The sequence below is a fragment of the Harpia harpyja genome, chromosome 20 (genome assembly GCF_026419915.1).
Source record: "Harpia harpyja isolate bHarHar1 chromosome 20, bHarHar1 primary haplotype, whole genome shotgun sequence".
Taxonomy (NCBI): domain Eukaryota; kingdom Metazoa; phylum Chordata; class Aves; order Accipitriformes; family Accipitridae; genus Harpia; species Harpia harpyja.
Window position 1 is genome coordinate 5458468 of NC_068959.1, and position 22853 is coordinate 5481320.

General features: G+C 44.3%; 1 protein-coding gene and 1 long non-coding RNA gene across 5 annotated transcripts; one reads left to right on the forward strand and one right to left on the reverse strand.

Moving 5' to 3' along the window:
* Positions 1 to 586: 586 nt before the first annotated feature.
* On the reverse strand, positions 587 to 6032 carry LOC128134371 (uncharacterized). The gene is made up of 4 exons (XR_008232728.1): positions 5832 to 6032; positions 3282 to 3370; positions 2733 to 2913; positions 587 to 1368 (listed from the first exon to the last, which is right to left on the reverse strand). It is a non-coding gene; the product is annotated as an uncharacterized LOC128134371 (long non-coding RNA).
* A 1368-nt stretch (positions 6033 to 7400) lies between these two features.
* On the forward strand, positions 7401 to 21301 carry MYOT (myotilin). Of its 4 annotated transcripts, none has more exons than XM_052772020.1 (10): positions 7438 to 7639; positions 9378 to 9980; positions 12125 to 12275; positions 14715 to 14816; positions 16872 to 16921; positions 17501 to 17633; positions 18765 to 18972; positions 19449 to 19614; positions 20143 to 20276; positions 20706 to 21301. In XM_052772020.1, the coding sequence occupies exons 2-10, from the start codon at positions 9544 to 9546 to the stop codon at positions 20876 to 20878; spliced, it is 1554 nt and encodes a 517-aa protein (XP_052627980.1). In that variant the 5' UTR covers positions 7438 to 7639; positions 9378 to 9543; the 3' UTR covers positions 20879 to 21301. The 4 variants fall into 4 exon arrangements, with proteins under 4 accessions (XP_052627982.1, XP_052627980.1, XP_052627981.1 ...); XM_052772021.1 differs by having other exon boundaries at positions 16875 to 16921; XM_052772022.1 differs by lacking the exon at positions 9378 to 9980 and having other exon boundaries at positions 7401 to 7639.
* The last annotated feature ends 1552 nt before the right edge of the window (positions 21302 to 22853 follow it).

Here is a 22853-nt window from a genome sequence, read left to right on the forward strand (position 1 = left end):
AAGCACACCTGTGTTTACAAAGGTAAAGAGCACACGTTGTCCGAATGACCTAGCTTGTTCTGCAACTACTAGCATTAGATCTTGAATTTTCTTGCTCCATCTGAAGGTATTTTGAGGCTGGAACGTTGGTTCATTGACAATTCAAGAAAGCCAGCATGCTTCATTAGTGATGCTATCAAACTAACATCTCAATTGGTAAACGATCCAGACAGACAGAACCACTTACATGAATTCATCTCATTTATTTCCGACAAAGGAGGCTGAAGTGGAAACCTCTCATAGTAACCTCCCTTATTATGGTGTATCCACTGGAATAGATGTTTTTCCTGCATTTGTCTCTTCCTTTAAATGCATAAGCAAGCTAAAGCCTTTTAACAAGCACTGGTCTACAGGTAAAAAAACCTCCACTCACAACCCACTGCAAATGCATTTAGAATTAAATTAACTATTGTAAGTAAAACAAAAATATGAGCATGAGATCATCTTTTTCACTGAAGGGTGTACCATTCCATAATAATTACTTCAACAGGGAAATACTTATGTCAGCCATTTAACACCAATTTTTCCTCCTCCAGGGTCTACAAAACATAAGAGCTACAAAGGGTCAATTAGTGGTATTTGAATGTCGCATTCGCGCTACGCCCACCTTACAGGTTCACTGGTACAGAGAATATGATCAGATAATAGATTCTGCTGATTTCCGAATACTACGAAAAAGTAGGTATTACTATGTCTGATGTACAGTAATTTTATTGGGACAATGATAAGACAGGAACAAGAACTGCTGTAAAAATTAGGAGATTGTACATGTTCATAGAGGCAGAGTTAAGTTTACAAGTATCAAATGACCTGAAGTCACAGACTGCCGTACAGAGCCTGCGCTTCCTCTGGCAATGCATGAGCAGATCAGGCACAATGGGAGGAAATTGCCGTGCTGTTAGTTATTAATGAAAGTACTACTGAGCCATGGAGGCATTGTCACCATATATTATAACTACTGATCAACTCAGGGAAAAAAAAAATTAAAATACAAGCACATTTTAAACAACTTATAATACTCCCAGGCATGAGGTCATAGCTCCAGTGGGCCAAATTCACAGCAACTAACTCCAAAGTCAGTGGAGCTCCTTCTATATCATCTCAGTGGAGAGGTGTTTGCACCATCAGGTTCCCCAGCCAAACAAGAGCTTCCCCTATCCAGATGGTATTCCTCTTGATGGACAGAAAGGGAAATGGTCCCTTTGTAACGGGGTGAGAACTGAGGTGGGAAAGGGAGCGAGGGCTGAAGGTCTTTCTTCCATTCTGGCATTATAACCATTTAATTTTTTTCTCTCTTATTTTGAGCAGAGGCTTGTTCATCAGCAGTTCCTGGTAAGTACACGGCACATTTTTTGTTAGACATCTCATCGGTTAATTACCCCACACTTAGGTTTTCCTATCTCATCCAAGATAAAACAGTAATGTTCAAAAGGTAACCAGAAGATAGCTTTCAGTGTCAGGTTAAGAGCTTTCAAATTCTGAGTTTTGACACGAGCACCTGAAAGGCCCTGATTTTTTTCACAACACAACAAAAAAGGTACTGTCCCTTTTACATTCAGTTAATGAAGAGTACCCTGTATATTAAGGGAAAACATACCAACTATTCTAACCTACAATCTTTTCCGGGGTAATCTGTGCAAGAGAAGACAGAATTTTGCAAAAAATTTGTGCCTTGTTTCATTAAAGTCACAGGAAGAAAGATTCTTCCTTCAACTTTGCTCCTTCTGAGTCCCTTGACTTCGTATGCCCTTTACATCACTTTTTTACACTTTATTGCTGCCAAGGCCCATCACTAACTAGCGGTCCTTCTGCAAGGACCAATTCCCAATTCCTGCAAGTTAACATTTGGCTTTTATGGTGCAACAGCATGCCTGAATTCGTTCTTTCAGAGGAAGTCTGCACCCTGGTTATTACAGAAGCTTTTCCAGAAGACTCTGGAATATTTAAATGTGTTGCTGAAAATGAATTTGGATCTGCGGCATCCAGTGCACGTCTCTCTGTTTCCCCAGGTAAGCACATGGATTTCTGAGCTGAGCAACTAAGCACAAGAGAATTTGCTGCTGCTCAACATCAGGCAGAGTCGCAGATATTTGCCAAGCAGAAGCCAGATGCAAACACTTTTGTAGGCTCACGAGAAGAGAAATGCCCCCAAAATGCAGTCTGCTTGGGTACCTCTCAAAGATACTTGGATACAAGTTGTTCTGTGTTTCTGCTTTTGGCCCCTCTTCTTCCTGGGTCAAGGATGACAACGTGGAGATGATGTTCCCTCTCACAGAGGAGTCTCATCCCCGAGCTTCATCCCTTCAGGGATTCCAGCTTAGCCCAACACATTGGCTGTATCTATACCTTGTTTATTGTAATAGGACTTGTCTGGCTTGTGCTGAAAGCCATCTCCAAACAGAACAGCACCTTGCCTGTAAACCAAAGCTCACCAGCCCTGGTGAGAAGTCAGGTTTGGCTAATGCAACTATGCAGGTTTTGGTCGATGCAGAGCCCAGGCAGATTGAACTCTCATGCACCTGCACAGACATACCAGTTTCCCTTCCCCTGTTACTGCGGCATGCTGTACTGGTGAACCACCACTGCTTTCTACCTGACTTGTGGACAATTCTACTTCCAGGAGCAAAAGAGCTGGAAAGCTTTGCAGGTGCTGCCCACAGGCCAGCTGTGCAAGTCACTATGAAGAAACCCACCTTCCCCAGGAGCAGCCAAACAGGAGCCAAGGACCGAGATGCGGCTGGCCTGCCGTCCTACGGCACAGAGACCCCAGGGCTGGGCAGTCAAGCGGAAGCCCCGAACTTTGGCCAGATGAATTCCAAGAGCGAAGCTGAAGATTTTCATGGAGCTTATGAGAATTCACCTCAGGCTTCACCTCTGCGGTAAGACAAAGAGAAAATCATATCCCTGTGTTAGTTTTATACAATACTTAGGGGATGAACTTTCTAGTGACCCCAGCAATACAACTGCAAAGCTCCTGTGCCCCATACCCTAGGAGGGAAACATGCACATGCAGTAACCTGAGCTGTTTGCCTACATGACAATGGGAATGTGTAACACCAGCCCAGCTACAGAACAGCACAGACTTGATTTGACAAAGAATGTAGCTAGCTAAAGGCTCAGGTTTGCCTAATAGCATTTTCAGAAGTGCCTATCTGTAAGTTACTTCAAAGCATCACTCCAAATAATTAGCCTCTAGAAGACCTTTGGCTCCACAGCAGAGCATGAGGCAAAGATGACAGTACCTGGGAAATTTCAAGGTACAGTTCTGTTGCCTGCACCTTCCTCTGTAGCCTTGGCCAAGTGGCATCACCCCATATTTCTGTTTCCCATTCTGAAAGACAGCAATAAAACTCAAGATCCTCTAAGCATGGTGCAGATAATACCTGCAAAACACTCTGTGGAGGAAAAGTACTGAACCAGTGACCCACTGGATAGAATGAAAACTGTCCCACGCCACGGTAGGAACACTCCCTACTCAGGAGATGGAGATTTTCCCCCAAGAATAAAGTGTTCCATCTTATAACAAGACTCAATCCAATTTCTGTCCCAAGTGCAGCTCTCAAGTAGTTATGTACTTATTGAATTATTAGTTATCCTGGTTTAAATTGTTCCAGAGAAACAAAACTAGGTAGAACATACATCTTAGCAAATCCATCCCAGATTTTTGTAGTATTTCTCAGGTGTTTATATGCACAACAAAGACCTCAAATGGTCACAGCTGAGAGGTCCAAGCCCAGCATTACAGAGGAGTTTCCTCAGTCCTGCTTGTGAAGGCGAGAGCTACGAGGCAGAGGTGTGTCTCCTCTCTGAGCTGAATGCCAGCGTTGCATTGCAGTGATACTATTACATCGTGTGTAAATGGCTGTCCGTGACAGAAAGCACTCTCTGTGTTATTATTTTTGGATGTACTCAGCCACTTTAACTAAACTGGTTATTTTAACAATTCTGAACCCCCTCCTCCAAATTCACTACAGGAGAGATCATATTTCAATATAGATTTCTCCATGCACTGGAATTTTTTTTTCTAAATCACTGAGTAAAAATGGGTTTGCTTCAATAACCTGCAGATCGCAGGCTCTCAGTTTAGCTTCAAGGCCTTCCACGAAGTCCAGGCTTGCTCCAGGGAAATCAGCTGGGATCCTAAGCAGACCCCACTGCAGAACCGAACCCCTGGCTGAAGCTAACTTGTACGGACTTTAGGAAACTGCAGCACTGCAAAGCTGCAGAGGGCTTGCTTGCAGCCTGCGATGAAGCTGTGCGTGTGCTCTTGTTGCCTTCAAACATCGCAAGCCAAGCATGTGAATGCAGCACCGTATTCAAGTCAACACACGCTCTACTACCCCAGGTCCAAACACCTAGAAATAAGGCTGTTTGCTTGGGAGCATCTAACACAGATGAACATTGCATTGCTTGTAATCTTCTCCTGATGATTGTTTTAAACAAGGGCAAACTGTTAATTGTCTGCCGAGCAAAAATGAAAGCCTGCTATAAAACCTCTGGCATAATTACCTCTTGGAAGGAATGGAGACAGTAGGACACATTTGCTAGCTGTCCTTTTAGAACAGGACTAGTTTTCCACCCTCTCTCCAGATTTCTCAAAGGCAGCAGGAAGTCTGTATTTTGGCATTTCTAACAAGCAGTCTGTGGGGAAGCTCTTTTAGATGATGCTTGCTGCTTAGGATGACTACTTGTAAAGTTTATTGCTTGCAGCAGTACCAGTGAGCTGTGGTTGCGTTTTTATTTTTAAAGTTCTGGTTAGTTTGAAATGCAGTATCTGATGTCCTGCATGAAGGGATATAACATACCACCAAAATCAGCTATGTAATAGATGTTAAAAATTTGGGTTATATAAAACATTAACTAGTGTATAGAGCTGCAGACTGCTTTTGATTGACAACAATGCTGAACCAGATTTTGGAAGGCATTTACACATCTCAAAATACAGAGAGAAAACTATTAAAATTTCTAGATATATCCATCTATGAGCATTTAAATATCTTTAAAGCCCACAGTCCTATTGGCATGTGCTTTGAAACATCATTATGAATGGGACTCAACATTGTAAATGTTGCCGTTACCTCAAACTAAGCAATCATCTCTAATGACTAGCTGTACAATAACTGTCTTGTTAGACAGATTTAGCCATATAACTCTCTCGTGTAGCATATGTGGTTGCAACTGTATTACCAAAGACAAAAGGAAATACCAACAAAGACAGTGATGACAGAACAAAGCTATTACTGGGAATAACTATAAAATGAATGAAGTCCTTGTGCTCATACTTCTCCAAATTATTGCTTAGCAACAGCCACTCCACAAAAGCTAGAAAATGCAATTCTGGAAGACTGTCACTACCAGCTACTCCTGTCTGAGCCCTTTATATCGGCATCTTACAGTGTCCTTCTCAATAGCCTTAAAAAAGCAGAACAAAATCTATACTGATTATATACTTTATGAAAGGAACTTAATTCAAGCAAAAGAAGAGGCTTCAGGCACTAAGGATACTACCAGGTCTTGTAGGTAGCTTTTAAGACTCCTTAATAAATAAGCAAAAGATTCGTAACTTTTTTTCTAGATATTTTTTGCTGTATGACTCAAGCAACTAGGAGAACCCGATCAGACGCAATGGGTCACCATTCATAGAAAGTAAACTGAAGCAGTACAGAAAAGCTGGTCTCTAACACCTCGCAGTGCTGGTCAGAGTACTATTAAGTTACCCCTAGCACAGGCTATGAGATTTATTCCTCTGCCTTTATCAGTTCAGCTTCTAGTTCTTTCAATTTTTTTCCTACCTTCTGGATCTCATGTTTTGCTGTTCCTTCTCTTTCCCACAAGTCGTCCTAACTGTGTCCAGCCTTTTAAGTGCATAAAGCTGTCCTTAAATTGATGCCTTGCAGCCAACTTTAGTTCTGAAACAAGCATACTGCACCCTCATTGAAGTGGATGGGAAGCCAGGGAGCCTGTCTGAACAGAGTCTGACCTTTAACATGCTCACAGCTTCCTACAGGGCAAATGATCATGCTACAGTTACCTTTTTTTAAGTGCCCAACTCTCTGTGCAAACTACAGACTCCTTTTTTTTTTTTTTTTTAAAAAAAAACTTAAAAAAGCAAATAACCTCTCCAACAATTGGGGACACACTTCCTCCCCTAATCACTTTCATCAGGAGGAATTTAAATAAATTAGCACTCAATTAACACCCTCTATGTAGATTTAGTTCACAAACGATGGGCTGATGTTTAAATGCAAACACTAAATGTGGATTAAGTCTGGAAGATCGCTGTGCTGAAAGACTCACCGGTGCAGTGCAGGGAGAGAAAACCACACGCAGCCGAACTGCGGTACTTACGGGGTTGGGGTTTTTTTAAACACTAGCGTGCACGTTAGGCAAGAATTGCCAAAGTATATATAATTAAGATACTTAAAACACTATAATGTTAATTTAACATGTAATTAGGCATTGAAGCCCTTGATTAAAGGGATACAAATCACCTAATCTGCCAGCAGGATCTGTTGCTGTTCTGGTGAAAACCGCACAGTCGCGTCTTTTAGTCCAGGTAAACACCTGCAGTAGTACACACAAACAGCAAAATATCAAATAATATTTTACCACCGAGCAGATTTTATTTGTGTTACTCGGTGGATGACCCTTCAGACACATCCACGAGCACTGCCACTGCCCTCGATGAAGCTCGGCACCAGAGCGGAGGGGAGGTAAGCCGCAGGGCCGGGGGTGCCCACGGAGGGCTCGCTCGGTGTGCTGCTGGGATTTAAACCCCATTTACGTCTGGCTTTCAAGGATGTGTTGCCTTCAAGTACACAGCCTTAAAAGCAGTAACAGAGCGTTATCGCTACAGAGGCAATTAGCCACAGCCAACGAATTAAAAAAAGGAATTTCATCGGGATAACGAAGTAGGATTTAGCGGCGTTTAAGCGTATCGCAGCAGTCCTTCCTCGCTGCTCCCTGACGGCTGTTACGGGGGAAAAAAAAAAAAAAGAAAAACAGAAAAAACCAAGAAACCCAGCTCTTCTGTTCAATAGCTGTCGACTTCTTCAATTCTTCCCCTTCTCCTGCTGAACACACCCGGGAGCGGGGGAGGCGGGCGACAGCGCTGACCCTCAGCCGCTTCACCCCGGAGCGGGGAGAGCCGGGGCCGCACCCGGCCGGAGCGGCGGCTCGGGGAAACCGGGGGGGCTCCGGGAGCCGAGCCCCAAGAGCCGAGCCCCGGGAGCCGAGCCCCCGCCGGCGGCGGCGGGGTCAGCTCCTCCCGAGGGCCGGGCCGGGCCGGGCCGCCGCGCAGGCAAGGTTTTACCGCTGCCCACGCCGGTGATTTGCTGACCGCGGGCACCTGCCAAAAACCCCAGGCTCCGGCCCTTAAATGAAGCGTCCCCGGGAGGCCGGGGGCTGGTGGAGACTCTTATTCTGACAGCGGTGCGGGCAGGAGGACAGGCAGGGCCCGCCGTGTCATCTGCTGGCAGCGCATTAAAGCCTCTGGTCTTATAACGCTACTCAGAGGGCTACTATGACAGTCCGGGTCAGTGAATGACGGTCCCTTCCCAAAATACTGGTTAAAGCCCAGGTGACAACTCCTAGGCTGTAGGTAAGGTGCTGCGTTTGGTTTTTTGTTCCACGTCACTTTTTACTTCGAAGCCGGTCAGGGAGCTGGCATGGGAAATGGCAATGCGCTGGGTAAATGCTGAGATGAGAATGTACCTTGAAGGTGTCAAAGGTAACGTGGGAGGCAACAAAGGGGGAAAAAAAAATTGTTTTTTTAAGAAGCAAAGCATCTCTATTATTATACTTACTGTTTTTGTCTTGTAAAGTCAAAAGTCTGTTTAGATATTTTTTTCCCCACCCAAATCAAGGTGGAATGATTTGAGGAAAATATAACTTATCCGTTGCTGTGACAAGTGAATCTGTGCATCGTATCTTGTTTAAGTGCAGTGCTCTAGAAAACAAAGTAAATGCTGGCTTCTGTACACAGCCTGTAGGTAAAATGAATGAATCTGTGCACAGGCAGTGATATAAAAATGGTATAAAAACAAGATTCAGTGAGTTTTCTGCAGCAGTGAATGAGAACACAGCATGGACGTGCTCCAAAAATGTGAGCCAGCTTCAAATTCCAAGAGCATGACAAGGGGAAAGTTGGGGAATTTTTACTAGAAAACCTCTGTTTACATACAGTTGACTTACAACCAATATTGATAGTTACCTTTAGGAAATGAAAGCTTTGAATCTTTAAAATGAGAGCGATGTCTTCAGTTGATCTCCCCCCACGGGAATTTATGACCTCGTAGAGCCCTTCTTCGGGCTCTCCGATGAGAGGAATACAATATACTGTGTATATATAGCAGCGAAACAGCTGATCTCAGTGGGGCAAGATTACAATTTTTTCCAGCACATGTAACTGTGTGGATTTATATTCTCATTTTTTATTAGTAGCTTTATGTTTATTTGGGGGGGGGGGGGGTATTTATTTATCCTGGAGCTGAAGTTGTTTGTCAGTTTTAACAAACTTGCTCAGTTCATGCTAATGAAACTTTCCTGGTTTTTGAGTTGATGGAAAGCCTGAGTTTAGATATCAAAGACCTGCAAAATAAATGCAGGACCTCTGAGCAGCTTGGCTTGCCCTACTTTATCCTGCAGCTATGTCATTCTGGCACTTATTAGCCCTAGCAGCAAATCTCGGAAAATCACTTCAAATGGAGAAGCACAGTCCTTGGCATTCCAATCCCAAATCTCAATTGGATGTAGAAAACTCTGAATTCAAAAACCATTAGAGAAGAAATCAGGATACTTGGTTTCAAAGGTTTAGTTTTAGGCTTAAAAGAAAGTGGAACCTGTTTCATGCTTCCCTATGGTGTAAGGAACTTCTCTGCACAAACAGCCAATTCTCTGAGTAATAGTACATTTACTGTTTCGACAGGGCACAAAACTGCAGGATCCAGAGATATTTAGTTAAGATGATATATGGCAAATTACCTTGCTTAGCAGTACTATCTACGGTTATCTGTAGCCTTATGCAGGTGGTGGGTCATCTCAGTAAACCAATTGCTATTTTTTCTAGAATTTACTGGGCTCTTGCAGATAAGATAGCTGTGGTGAGCACTGCACCTGAGTTGGATAGAGTGCGTGACTTGTTATTGTAATCCAAAATGTTCATACAGTTCTGGAGTAGTTCTAATCAATCCTAAATCCCTTTATTTTAAGCTCAAGCTTTAACTGTCAGTTGCCTGAACTTCATACTCTTTGGATTGCTAATGACTGCTCACGAGACAGTATTTTTGTGATTCAAATGGTGATGTACAATTTATTTTATCTGTATTGTCTTCCTTAAGGGAAAATCCACACCAAGAAAGCCTCTATTCTGCAAGGCAAGGGTTCCATTCTATCCCGGAGCCCAGCCAAGAAAGTTTTTGTGGCCTACCACCTAGTTTTTACCAGCCACCTATCCAAAGCCAGTTATCACCAACAAAAACCCAGGACAGCCGTGAAACCTCTCCTATGAGTGTCCCTGATTTCCCATCCGTTTCCTCTATGTGCCAACCAACCATGTTTAACTACGAACGTCCAAAACACTTTATCCAGTCTAAGAATGTGTGTCAAGGGCAACAGCAGCCTCCTGGACCTGCAGCCTCTACAGAGTCAAGCAGACAAATCAAACAGTCCTCCATCCTAATACAGCCTCGTAACCCAAGTGGGCAGAAATTCTCCTCCTCGTCATCACTGAGCTCTTCAATCACGCTCTCCTCGCCTTCCTGTAGTGCCCCTAAGGAATCCACATATCCCGTCACACCTGCATCTGCGCAGTCTCCTGCTAGCTCATCATCTGGGCAACGGCTTATATCCATGCCTAACCAACCCCCCGCAGCATTCCTGTGCTCAGTGCTACCCTCGCAGCCCGACTATAATAGCCAAACTCCTTCTCCTATGGAACCTCAGTAAGTACATACAGGCTTCTAACCTCCCCTTGCTTTCCTCTGGCCTGGCCTCTCCCACGCACTGACCATCCCAAATCCAACCATCCGGTGAAACACCAGCTCAGCTGAAGCCAATGGTACAACTCCCATTGACTTCTGATGTTCGAGGCAGGACTCTGCATGAATCAGGTTAGGAGGCTGAGCACCTGCCCTTGGTGTCTGTGGGGGAGAGGTGGGTATCCACCAGGAATTAAACTGCACAGTAGTCATGTCACGGGCTGCTCTGCAGGTTTTCTGGCATCAGTTTGAACAATTTAGTTTGATCTGATGGAAATCTCTTATGTAAGTAAGAGTATTCGGAACAGAAGATGGGTACCCATCTCAGATGAATTTCTCTCAAAAAACGTGGCTTATGAACGGGGAGGCAGGGGGGAAGGCAGTAGTATTTCCCACATATAAACAACTTCAAGATTCCTAGTGAGCCTCAGCAGTATTTTCAGGTTCCACGTCACGATGGGACTCTACGTTCACCTACAATACAGTTTTCATTAATCATACGTGCTAACAGAAAGGCAGCCACTTGAAAATTTTACCCCTTCAGACCAAAGACTAAATTCTTTCCTGAATATGTATTATATCATTTTGCCTTTGGGCTGCAATCCAAATATGTCCCAAGGTCAGTGAGATCTCAAAGGGAGCTGGGTCTTGCTTTCTCACCAACTTGTATTCCTGCCAATATTAGCTTGACGTCCTGGGGAAAGTCAGTGTAGAATACACAACAAACACTCAACCGAGCATATTAGAAAGGTGATAGGGGCAGGGGGTCCTGCTGGCTTGGATATAAATTCAGGTTTAAACGTCAGTTTGTATTCAGGAAAGCTAAATGTTTCTGGGTTTTGTTTGAATCACAGCACCGTGGGAAGCGGAAAGGTAAGACAGAGTGGGCTAGCTGGGGTACTCAGGAGTGTTTCTTAAAAGTACTGCAGGAGTGTGTGTGTATTAGGTATGCATCTGGAATAACAGCTGGATTTTGTGTACGTAGTGTGGGGTGGTTTGTATTCATAGCAAAGGGCTTTGGTGCCTCATTATGCTTTTCATATAAGCTGCTCTTATATGCAACGTCCTGTGAGTTGAGGAATTATTTTCCTAATCATGCTACAAATGGGGACATGAGATATATTAGTCTGTTGGGCAAATTATTAAAGTTTTTAAGTTATAATTTGGGCAAGTTATTAAGTCCAAGCAGTGCTGGGAATACGTACCAGAATTATAACCCTTCTACCCTATTCTAATCAGCAGAACAAATTCCCAAGCGATAGGAGGAAGAGGATTTTGAATAGAAATAATTGCTGAACACAACTGCAGCACACGAGGCCCCGCTGCATGTAACGAACCGGGTTAGATCCTGTCGGCACACAGTGCTGTGACCTCTAGTAGACCTTCGCAATCCATTTTGAGAGATGCTTCTCTTTTCCTAGCACCTTTCAGAATCAAGTCTACTATCTAACTCCAAGACTTGAGAGTGTCTCTTGACTATGGGTTACAGGATCAGGCTGTGTGGGGGCTTGCAGCAAGGGCTCCTAAAGACCCAGCCTAGCTTGGGGTAAGCTTGGCTATTGAACATTTGGACAGAAACGCTATATTGAAGTAACTTTCTGGGGCCAAGAAGAGGACAACTAATAAGCTATTTGTTCATACCTAATCAACTAGTCTGTGACCTTGCTGTGGATTTGCAGCACCCAGGGCCTTTTTAACAATTGAAAATATAAAGGAATGCAGTTTTTGAGGGAGAACTTGCTCCTGGACAGACTCACATTGCTCAGTGGAGTTAGTGGCTCCCTCAAAACACTGCTAGCCTTACTGCACACATCTGAGTCAGGACAGGGGCCACTGCAGGATGTAGGAATGCTGAACAGTGACCCATCGCAAACTGCTGTGAGTGTTGTGGGAGGACACTCAATGACTTGGCTAGACCATGATGCTTCCCCTTAAGTTTTTGGTAATTATGCCACCTAGCCTATCTATCTCCCAAATGCTTTACAGGTTCATTTGAACCACAGTTTCTAGGTAGCAGGGTCACATCTTTGTGTGTATTCTATGAAGCTGTAGCAAACAGTCAAGCAGGCCTACAGGAATAACTTTGTTTTCTCTTCCTGCGTGAGTAGTTACTCACAACCAATGTATAACAAACAAGCTAGCATCAACTCTATGCAGAAGACATCAGACCAAGAAATTCGAGGAACAAAAGAGGCCCTCATTCAGGACTTGGAAAAGAAACTCCGATGCAAAGACAACCTTCTCCAGAATGGCAACCAGGTAAGGGAAACCTGCTGATAAAGAACCAGTTTGCTCTGACTCTCGGTAGTATAAGCAAGGATGCAGAGACTAGTTCTAGTGCCCCCAAGGCTGAAGCCTCCAAACTGAGCTGAAAGCAGACGGAAATGCAGGAGCGACGCTGCCCAAACACCTTTACTCAACAGATCCCAGCAAGAGTTCTTTGAGCCATTTATGACCAGGATATTCTTTCAATGTGAGGTGGTTGCATTTTTCCATTAGAAATATAAAAAAACATCTCTTCCAACAGTGACTCCATTTTTAATCATGGCTCAGGGCTGGTGTAAAAGTTGTGGTTCTGAAAGATTAACATCCAGCCTCTTGTTTCCCAACATCCTCTTCACGGTTATTTTTGCTATTAGAATGCAAATATCTGTACTGGTGGGCCAGGTTCAGCTCAGCTCTGAGAAGGCCCTTCCCAGTAGAGGAGCAGCACATGGCTAGTGCGTGATGACAGCTGGCCTGAATGCGTGGCAAGAGAGATGGTTGCTGTAAGTCTGTCTGTAGGCATCTCCTGTGACTTCAGTAAGGGATGCACTTGTTGACTTCTGAAAGCCATCTGATGCAGCAAGATGGCTTTGAGCTGCTATCACCTTTCCCTCTTACCCTACCTTCTTGGCCAGCACACACCATTCAAGCTGTCTTTGAGTTTGTGCAATCAAATTAATAAGGCTAGGGTCGGGAGAAAGGTAGATGTTTAGAGCTGCGGTGCAAACTTGAACTCTCTGCTGGGGATCCTGCTGAACATCACATCCACAGACAACTACAAACCCAGGGAGAATATCTCAGTTCTCCAGACATGATTTCACCCTGGCTTTCAATGCTGGGGTTAATAAACCACCCCAAATCATTAGAAGCTTGGAGAAGCGGCAATATTTGAAAGCTTATTCTAGAGACCATCACCACATCTGATAAATCTCTTTGATTTCTTTTTATATGAACAACAACAAATCAGAGAAATTACATGAGCTTTTATCATGAAGTCTGTCTCCTATAAGAAGGTCTCTCAGTCTCAGTACCTACTTATTCGTTCTGCAAAGGGACAAAATGCAATCCGCTTTACCAAAAAATCCAAATCTGGGAGAAAAATTTGCTTACCAATAGAGAAGCACATTACAGCAAGCTAGAGCAAGCAGGTCTCTAGTGTGGGAACCTTCCTGCTGGCTGGAGGCAGACTAATAAAAGCCCAGTGTTTACAGTTTCCATCTTCTTTCCTCTGACATAGAAAGGAGTTTTTCCATTACCATCAGTGGGAACAGGTTTGTGTCATATATATATAATTTTAAATATTGAAGGGGAAAAAAAACTATTAGGTCAAATCTGACTTAACGTGTCCCTAACAGGAATGTCCTATCTGCTGTAAGAAAGCTTGCCATTGCAAGCCAGCTTTTCTTCCCATAGGAAGCCAGGCTAAAAATAAGGCTTATGCAATCGCCACTCTGTGTCCTCCTCCCCTTGTCCTCCAACAATGTCTGAACCAACTGGCCAATCTCAGCCACACTTGATATAGCCGTAACAACCTCAGGGATATTAAGCTCTCACAGGTTTTGCAAAAGGTGTCTCTTCTAAAGAAAAGTCCCACAAGCCTCCCCAAACCCTTATCTACCCAGGAGTAGCCACATACATGTCCCGTACAGAGTAGAAATTCAGTCAGAGATTATCCTCACATCACAGAATCCAAACCCAAGGTAAACTTTGTTGGGAAGTGAAGCATCAGGTGTTCTGGTGCTCAGGGGACTAATGTACTCTTCTAAAGTAACCCAACCGACAGAACTTGAATTTAACTCTGCTCATATTTATCCCTGTGTGCTGCATCCACGCTGTAGGAACTTACTGTTACATGACTGAAATGCATTCTTGCTTCCTCTCAAGACAGCACACAGCATTTCATAAGGTGGCTGTTGCGCTGGCGTAAACTTCACTTGTGCTTTCAGGGGTAGTGGTGCTCCTCTCTGGCTGTCTCTGCTTCTCGTGTGGCTCTTGCTTTTTTGGGAGTAGGGGATGCTAGCATCCATCATGCCTCTAGCTCCTGAAGTAAATCCACAGCTGAATGACTTGGGAAGTTTTCCCAGTGCTAACAGAAAGGTACGCTGGGACTTACTCTGGCTTCTGAGATAATGCCATCAGTTACCCATAAATAATCCCAGTGGAGAAAGAGGAGGAGTAGAAGGCCACAGATGGCATTAGAGAGCCTTTGATGAACAGGCAGTTTAATCTTTTATGCATTTCAGTCTGTATATATTGAGGCTGACTTCAGTAGGCATCAGACTGCAAACCCTCTGGAACAGAGGTGGTGTTTCTATTCAGCCGCTGCTTTCATTGACAACACCCTGAATTTGTGGCATATTAATGTACTCTTACAAGCTGATCTGAAATAGTAAATGGACTTCTGACTAGAATTCCTCTCCGCTCTGCTTTAAGCGATTAACTTATGAAGAAAGAATGGCTCGCAGGCTGCTCGGACCAGTAAATGCTGCATCTGTGTTGGAAGCACAAAGTGAAGACAACATGCAGAACGCACAGGTAAATGGGGACCTGTCTCTGAAAGAATTATTTCCTGGTGATTATGCTGTGACCTGCTTGTACCTGGATAGGGCAGATAGAGGGGGTTTATTTGGTACCAGTGCAGGGAAGAGGAAGGAAGGGGACAGCTCTCCCTGGCAGAGCTCTGTATAGTAGGCATTTGGGGGTTTTTTTGGGGGGTGGTGGCAGAGGGGGAGAATTTAAGCACCATCCCCTTGCTGGGCCTGATCTGTAGGAATGACCTCTCCAGGGAGGAATTACAACAGCTGCTGCACAGCACGTTACACCCTGCCTGTGACAGGCGGGGAGCAGCACAGCGAGGGATACAGGTACCCAATCTAATGGCCCAAGTTCAGACTTGGCCAGAACAGCACAATTTACACCTGTCACTGTTTGGAATAAGTGACATTGACTACATGAGGTCAGAGCCTTGGGGTGGGATTGGTTGGGTTTTAGCCCCTCCAGGGACCTGCAATCATTAAGAGAAGGCAAAGCAGTTATTTTAGCAGCCCACATGCTGTTAGACAAGAATCTATTACTACTGGCATTTTCAAAAGCATTTTACTTGGAGACTTGCATCATTCATTGGTTATTCAGGCCAGTTAAAAGCTCTCTTTGGCACTTCTGTGATCAAATTTAGTGGAAATGTCTGTGATGTGGCACTGGGTACCTGCGCAGTCAAAGAAAACATCCCTCCTGCTGCACGCATGCAGAGAACCAGCAGGCTGGCATACACCTTCCAAAGTGCCATTAGCAAAACTCTTCAATGCAAGACACACTTAAGATCACAGCAAGGGAGGAATACACAATTTGAGCTACTTCTCCCCAACAATCACCTGACAACAGCAGGCAAGAAGGGAATATTATGGATGTCAGAGAGCAAGGGAAGCCTCATCTTCTGCACAGAACAAGGAAACATTCAGTCAAAACAGGATGACTGACAGCTTTTCAGGGTGTGTGAAATGCTGCATAAAAAGGAGTATTGGAAGTAAAGAGTGGCTTATATTTGGGGGATCTTATTCCCATTGTTCAGTCTGATTTTTAAATACTGTAGTCACCGATTCGTTCAGCCTCCTGATTCCTTAGGAACTTAACTACACAGTCCATATAACAGAGCATTAGAATTATCAGCAACTTCATCACTACACTACAGCATCATTTCACAAGACAAGTAATAATTGTACAGAACTTGTGTAAATGAGCAGATACAAGCAATTGCCTTTGGACTCGGCATTGAGCTCAGTCCAGCAAAACCCTCATTCATGTAATGCTTCCCCTGAACTGAAGACTAGTTCTGTCCTTGAAGTTTAAACCCAGGCTTAAACATTCCACACGACCGGGCTACAGAGCACAGAACCAAGCATTGTAATGGCTCAGTGTGAACACCCCAGAAATTTCCATGCAGTTTTTTCCTCTATCTGTCTCCATTGCTAAAATGAGTCACTGGTAATAAACTCTGCTTACATTTTCCAAACATCCAAGTTCCTAGCAGGAATCAATCCTGGTACTTTAGCAGATTTACTCATGTGATTATAGAGTTGTCAGTGAGCTTAGTTGGTGCTGTGATCTAGAAAGAAAAATATTTTCCAGCTCAGCATGTGTCCATTGCTATTGGTACCATATTTAAGTGGGCACAATACAGTGTTCTTGCCAGCGATTCCACTTCTATTCCTGCTATAGGGAAGGACACTCTGTACTTAGCTCTCATTTTAGATACTGCCAGTAGCCCTACTCCTGTCTAACAAAGGTTATTGGCTGGCCAAAAGCCTTGTGTGCCAAACACAACTGCTGCACCTATCACCTGTGCAAAGTGATGAGAAGTTGTGCCATTCTATTAATAGTACTTGTTACTGTCATGGCAAAGCCTAGGGTGAAAACAGAGTGTATGAGCTCCTGATGCAAGTTCCTTTACCTCTTGTCGCAAGGGGTATTCAGTTCTGAAGTATTCAGTTTGCTTTTAAGCAGCAGTCAGTATACGAACTTAAAATGGCTTCTTGTTCAGTTTATAGATAAAACTTTCTAAGTTAACTCACCTCTCCTCTTTCTCTTTTCAAGCAGCAGAATGCAGAAAACATCAGGCTGCAGGTTCCTACAACACATGTAAGGTAATGCATAAACTTGTGCTGCGCTACTCTTCAAGACCTTATTTCAAATGTTTCTAGACAATGTTAGTTTTACTTCGCTACTTATCACTTTTTCTGAAGTAGTAGTTACTAAATTCATTCACTTCCTTTCAACAAAAATGTTACCACTCGTGGATGGTTAATGATGCCTATGATCTTAATCCAGTCAATTCTAAGCATAACGCTAGAGGTTTAAAGACTCCATGTACCTAGGGCAAATATGCTTTGTATTCTAGAAGATTAATCTCTAGTCAAAGCAAGGTCCAACAATGTAAATGATGAAACATAGCATTAAGAAACACAGCCTACATTGCTCTTGTAAATTCTTTTGGATATTAGGCCAAAGATGAAGGTTTCATATGTTATGCTTCTGTGTTGAATTGAACAACTTGAGCAAGATAAGTGGTTGATCAAAAGTCATGCCTTACAGCTGAAAAACAAACCAGAACCATAATGTTGGATTCCTAAACGTGTTGAGGGACTCTAGCTGCCATTGGTGCTTCAATGTCATTTGTGCTGTGGTAACTTTTACAGAATTAACTGTTTCTGTCCACTTTTTAGGAGCAGACCGTCATCAAGAGGAGATGAACGTGGACATGACTCAATCCAGGAAAAGTTTTTTCAGCCACGTTTTACACAAGTGCCTGAAGACGTAATTATTGAGGAGGGGCGATTCTGCAGGCTTGACTTCAAAGTAATACCAGCCTTTCCCTTTCAGTTCCATTAGCTCTGTGGGATGCATAGCATGAAGAATGGTCTCTGGCTGGCAGTGCCCTTGCACTTTAATAAGCCAGAGCACTAATGGCAGATGGTACAGGGTCCCTCCAGGCAATGTAAACCAAGAAATAGGAGATGGCTAAATGTTTTCACATTTTCCCTTGGAAAATGTAAATGGAATTAACCATATTCTTATGCAGCTAAAGCTAAATAGTGGTAAATATGGACCTCCACAGAACACCTTCTAGATGTCATTGGGAAGAAGTAATATTAAGGGTCTGCTGAAAGAAGGCATTTTGGGAGGGAACCTTGTGCTTTGCACTGGAACTCCACTGACTTCAGTGGACACATGCTGGACACACATCCAGCAAGGCCTGTTTAGGACTAGCCTGCCTTTAATGAGTCTTCACTGAGGTAACTGTGCCCTTGCTGGAGCAGACAATCTGGCAAGGAAATACCCTAATTACAAACAAACAAAATATCAGAATGGCCTGAAACTGCATGGCAATTGTACCAACCCTAGGGTAAGAAAGAACCTAGGTCTTCCACACATGCAACTTCACTGCAAAGGGTGTTTGCTGATAGTTGTTTGGCTTGGTTTTTCATAATCGCTTCCAATCTCTTCCCTTAAGTAAACTCTTGCCAGACTTGGGCATGACCTTTAGCCATTTTGCTGCAAATCACTTAACTTCTGAATGTCATGGACAACCTGGAGCATGTCTGCAGGACAGTTTATCTACATACATTATCAAAACAGTATGGATGCTGACAGCGCTAGCTGTGGGATTAAAAGGGTGAGTTCCCCCCTCTCTGTGAACCCACAATGAGTATCTCTGGCCTAATCAAAACTACCTTACAAGATGGGAACAACAGGGGGTTGCAGGAACAGCATCTACTGTCCTGTAGCTAAAGCTCATCTTTCCACGGCACTTCAGGAGCCTTCCTCTCTGTGCAGCACCACATTAATATTCAAAACTAGGCAAGACTGTAAAATTTTGCAGTAGGATCATGACTTGATCATCTATCAGCATCAAACTCCCTATAGCATTGAAGGGCTTTTATTATCTTCAAGCTGTTTAACTCTTCACTGCTTTCCTGTCCTTCACAGGTTAGCGGGCTGCCGACTCCAGATGTGATGTGGTATCAGAACGGAAGGATGGTTCATCAAGATCAGTTCCATAAAATGATAGTGTCAGAAAAGGGATTCCACTCCTTTATTTTTGAAGCAGTCAAATCATCTGATGCAGGGACATATGAATGTGTGGCTGTCAACCGTGCAGGAGAAGCGTCTTTTGCAGTAAAAGTGGAAGTAATTGGTAAGAGTGAGAGCACTGAGAATTACCTGCCCACACATGGAATATCTCAGTAATCTAATGCCTTCCTCTGTGTGTTTGGGACGTAAAACAGCTAAGAAGCAGAGGTAGATCTCCAGATATTCAGGCTGAAACGATAACAAACACCTTACCTTTTCCAAGACTATTTTAAGACATACATCTGGGATGCTGTATTTCTTCAAAGCACTTCTAGCAGGATATTAAGATGTAGTGGGATGTCCAGAATTTGGGAGTTATTAATCTCCCAGAATTAATAACATACGTTGATTGACTCTCCTCCTAAAGTGGATTGTGTCTACTACACCCTTACGCTCATGGGAATTGTCTGTAGGCTAAGGACTTGCAGTAAAGAACATGTGCCCTGCTGAATTTAGCATCCTAAAAATCTTAAAAAACAAGCCTCATATTAGCGTTCAATACTTACAGTAACTCCTCCTTATCTTTCCTCTTTAATTTAGCAAAAGAACATCACACGCCTCCAACTTTCATCTTCAAGCCACAGAGCAAAAAGGTTTTTGAAGGAGATACGGCCAGACTCGAATGCCAGATCTCTGCTATCCCAACACCCCGGATTTACTGGAAAAGAAACAACGAAATGGTACAATATAATACAGACCGAATAAGGTATCCTACTAATGAGTTGGTCATTGGTGTGTTAGAAAAAAATAACCAGTATTTGTTAAGTCAACTTTGAATTGCCTGGTTTCTGAAAGCAGCAAGCTGGAAAGCTAGATCTGCCCCTTGTTTATGACACACGGTTAACAGGCCCATGTGCTGGACAGGCACGATGCTCAGAGTCTTGTTTTGAGGGCACAGAGAGAAAACTGTGACCAGGTGCCACTCTGAATTCTAGCAGCAGTTACAAGGCCCATGTTGAAGCACGGCTTTAGGACCGAAACATGCAATGCGTTCATGATGCTCTGAGGTTATGGGGCTACAGAAGGGCCTCGATGCCACCTGAATGGTATCATGATGTGAATCACTGGTGGCTCGTAACACAAATGCAGTGTTTATGTTAAACAGTTTGCAGTGCTCTGCAAGAATTGTTCTAGGGCTTTCTCAGCTCCTCAGCATGTAAACTGACTCTCTGATTTCAATGTCTTCTCTCCTTCCCCCTTCAAGCACTTACACATAAACACCTTCATTTTTCAGCTTGTTACATGACAATACTGGAAGGATTTGCCTCCTGATTCATAATGCAAACAAGAAAGATGCTGGTTGGTATACCGTATCTGCTGTCAATGGAGCAGGTGTGGCCACATGCCATGCCAGGCTGGAGGTTGCAAGTAAGTACCACATCACAGTGCCACAACCACAACTGAAACTGCCACTGGCACTTGTATTCAGAACCAATGCTCAAGATTAACCTAATGAAGCTTAGACTACTGGGAAGATTTCTTTCCAAAGATACTGAACTAGACAAAAAGTAACTATCCCAGGAAAAACTCTTTTGTTTAGTACCAAGACATTGTAATGTGTCCTTTGTGCATTGTCTACATCTGCTATCTGCGCTGTTTAAAGACTACAATTTGATTGATACCAAGAAGAAGGGTGAATATAAATCTCTGGTGTCTGAGATATGGGCTTGTCTGTTAAATTTGTCCTAAGGGTTTGCTGGTTTATGCTGCAGATAAAAAGTAATTGGGTTGCTCTACCATGGGTCTTTCCACAGTCTGGGAAGACACTGAAAGAGGCTTTTTTTTCCTCTCTTCCAGCACATGTGAACAAGCCAATTCCAGCCCCAAAGCAGTTACGGGTTCGACCAACTTTCAGCAAGTATTTGGCACTTAATGGAAGAGGACTGGATGTGAAACAAGCTTTCTCACCAGAAGGAGAGTTTCAGCGTTTGGCTGAGCAGTCTGGACTGTATGAAAGTGATGAACTTTAACTGGAAATGAAGAGGAAAACTCATACCTATAAGAGACAATTACAACATAGATGCAGTTAACTGGTGATTGCTCTAATTAGCAAAATACCTATCTACATATTTTTACTTTGACTCTTGCACATTCGGCTGTTCCCATTTTACCTTGTTAGATTTTATTTATATGGTTTGGTGACTATAACCATTTACTGAGTATTGTATTTTAACTATAAAGCCTAAGAAAGCAGGCTAATTAGTTTTCACAAGCGTGGGTGGTTTTAGTTCCACCTGTGCTTGGTTACATGCTAAAGTAGATTGGTTTGTACTGCTTCTCTAATATCACTCTTGACAATATCAGAAGTCTGTACTGTCTGAATACTAAAACCAAATAGACTAGAGTGTTTTTATGACAATAAATTAGAGGCAAATAAAACTTTAAATAACCAACATTAGCTGTGACTCTTCCTTGATCTGTTAAAACCAGCTTATGGACATCTGGCATTGGCTGCAGCCTGGCAAAGACAGACTCTTACCCTACTAAGTCTGTCCCGGTCCCCTCCCCTGTCTTCTCCCCCCATCATTTGTCATCTGATAGCTATAAACCACTTAACATAAACTAGATGCTGACACTCCCTTAACACTAAAAGATGTCAGTGAGGCAACATCAATATTTTTTTCTCCTTGCACACTTGACCCAAAATCTGCCCTGTATGCTCCAAAGTGTTAAGGCTACTGTGTTCTCCCTCCTTACTCCTTTAATCAAGGAGAGGCTGTAACTTATCAGACTGTTGACTCTCAACAAGCTGTTGATTTGAATCATCCAAAGGGTTTGGGTGCTGCTATTCACAGCCACCGTGCTCACAATAATAAATACCATGAAACCTGATTTTGCCAAACTCCAACAAACCTAATCTGTGCAGATTTTTCAACTGTACTTGCTAAAGGAAAATTGGTGAGGGTGGAACTAGCCTGAACTCCTCCCAGGGGGTGCACAGTAACGCTGCTGCCAGTCAGCAAATGCCACGAGCATCTTCCAGAAGGAAAAAAGTGAGGCCTCGTCTTCACCCCACACTGCTGCACCATTAAACAGAACCCCCAAATCTGCACTGCACAACACTATTAAACTCCCAACAAAATCCTGCAGCTCCACCACCACACTTCTCCCTCTGGGCTGCCGGAGCAATAAAATACACTAAATTAACTCCCCCCCGCTCCGCTCTTTGCGGCGGATCGAGCGCAGGCTGATACCCAGTTCGCCCATAGGCTTCTTTGGAACGTAAAGACGGGGCGATGCTCGGGCATGGCGGGGTGTCGGCGCTGAGCCGCAGTACCGGGTCTGACACAGGAGCACCCCCAGTTCTCCTCATGGCCGGGAGCCCCAGCAGCACCGGGGTTCGCAGCGCCTGCATCGAGATACGTTTAAATGAACGCATCCTACGTTCCCTGCCGCTCTTCACAGCAAGGAAGGGAATTTCCTAATTGCCCGAACTTAGGCCTGGAAGCAACCAGACGCCGCAATTTACCGTTTCGTTTCCCCCCCGAAGGAACGGCTGCCAACACGGGAGCTGGAAGCGCGGGCTCTACCACACACGCCGCCGCGGCCCTGAGGGGCTTTTGCAGGCGGCAGGGCGGGGGCAGACCCGCCGCACACCACTAACAAAAATAAAATAACAACACTGAGCTCCGAGGGCGAGAAGGACAGCCCCCCGCCGGCAGCCAAGGGCGGGCCGCGGCACCTCCACCGCTCCGCTCCCGCTTCCCCAGCCCCAGCCCTCCCGCAAGGCGGTGAGGGGGAACCGGCCCCGCCACCCGTTGGAATTCGAAAGGGGGAACTCCGGGAGCCGCCATGGAGCCGTCGGCAGCGCGGCAGCCGCCCGCCGTGGACCAGAGGCTGAGCGGCAGCGGTGTGTGAGGCGCCCCGCTCCCCTCAGGGCCGCCCTCGCTCCCCTCAGGGCCGCCCTCGCTCCCCTCAGGGCCGCCCTCGCTCCCCTCAGGGCCG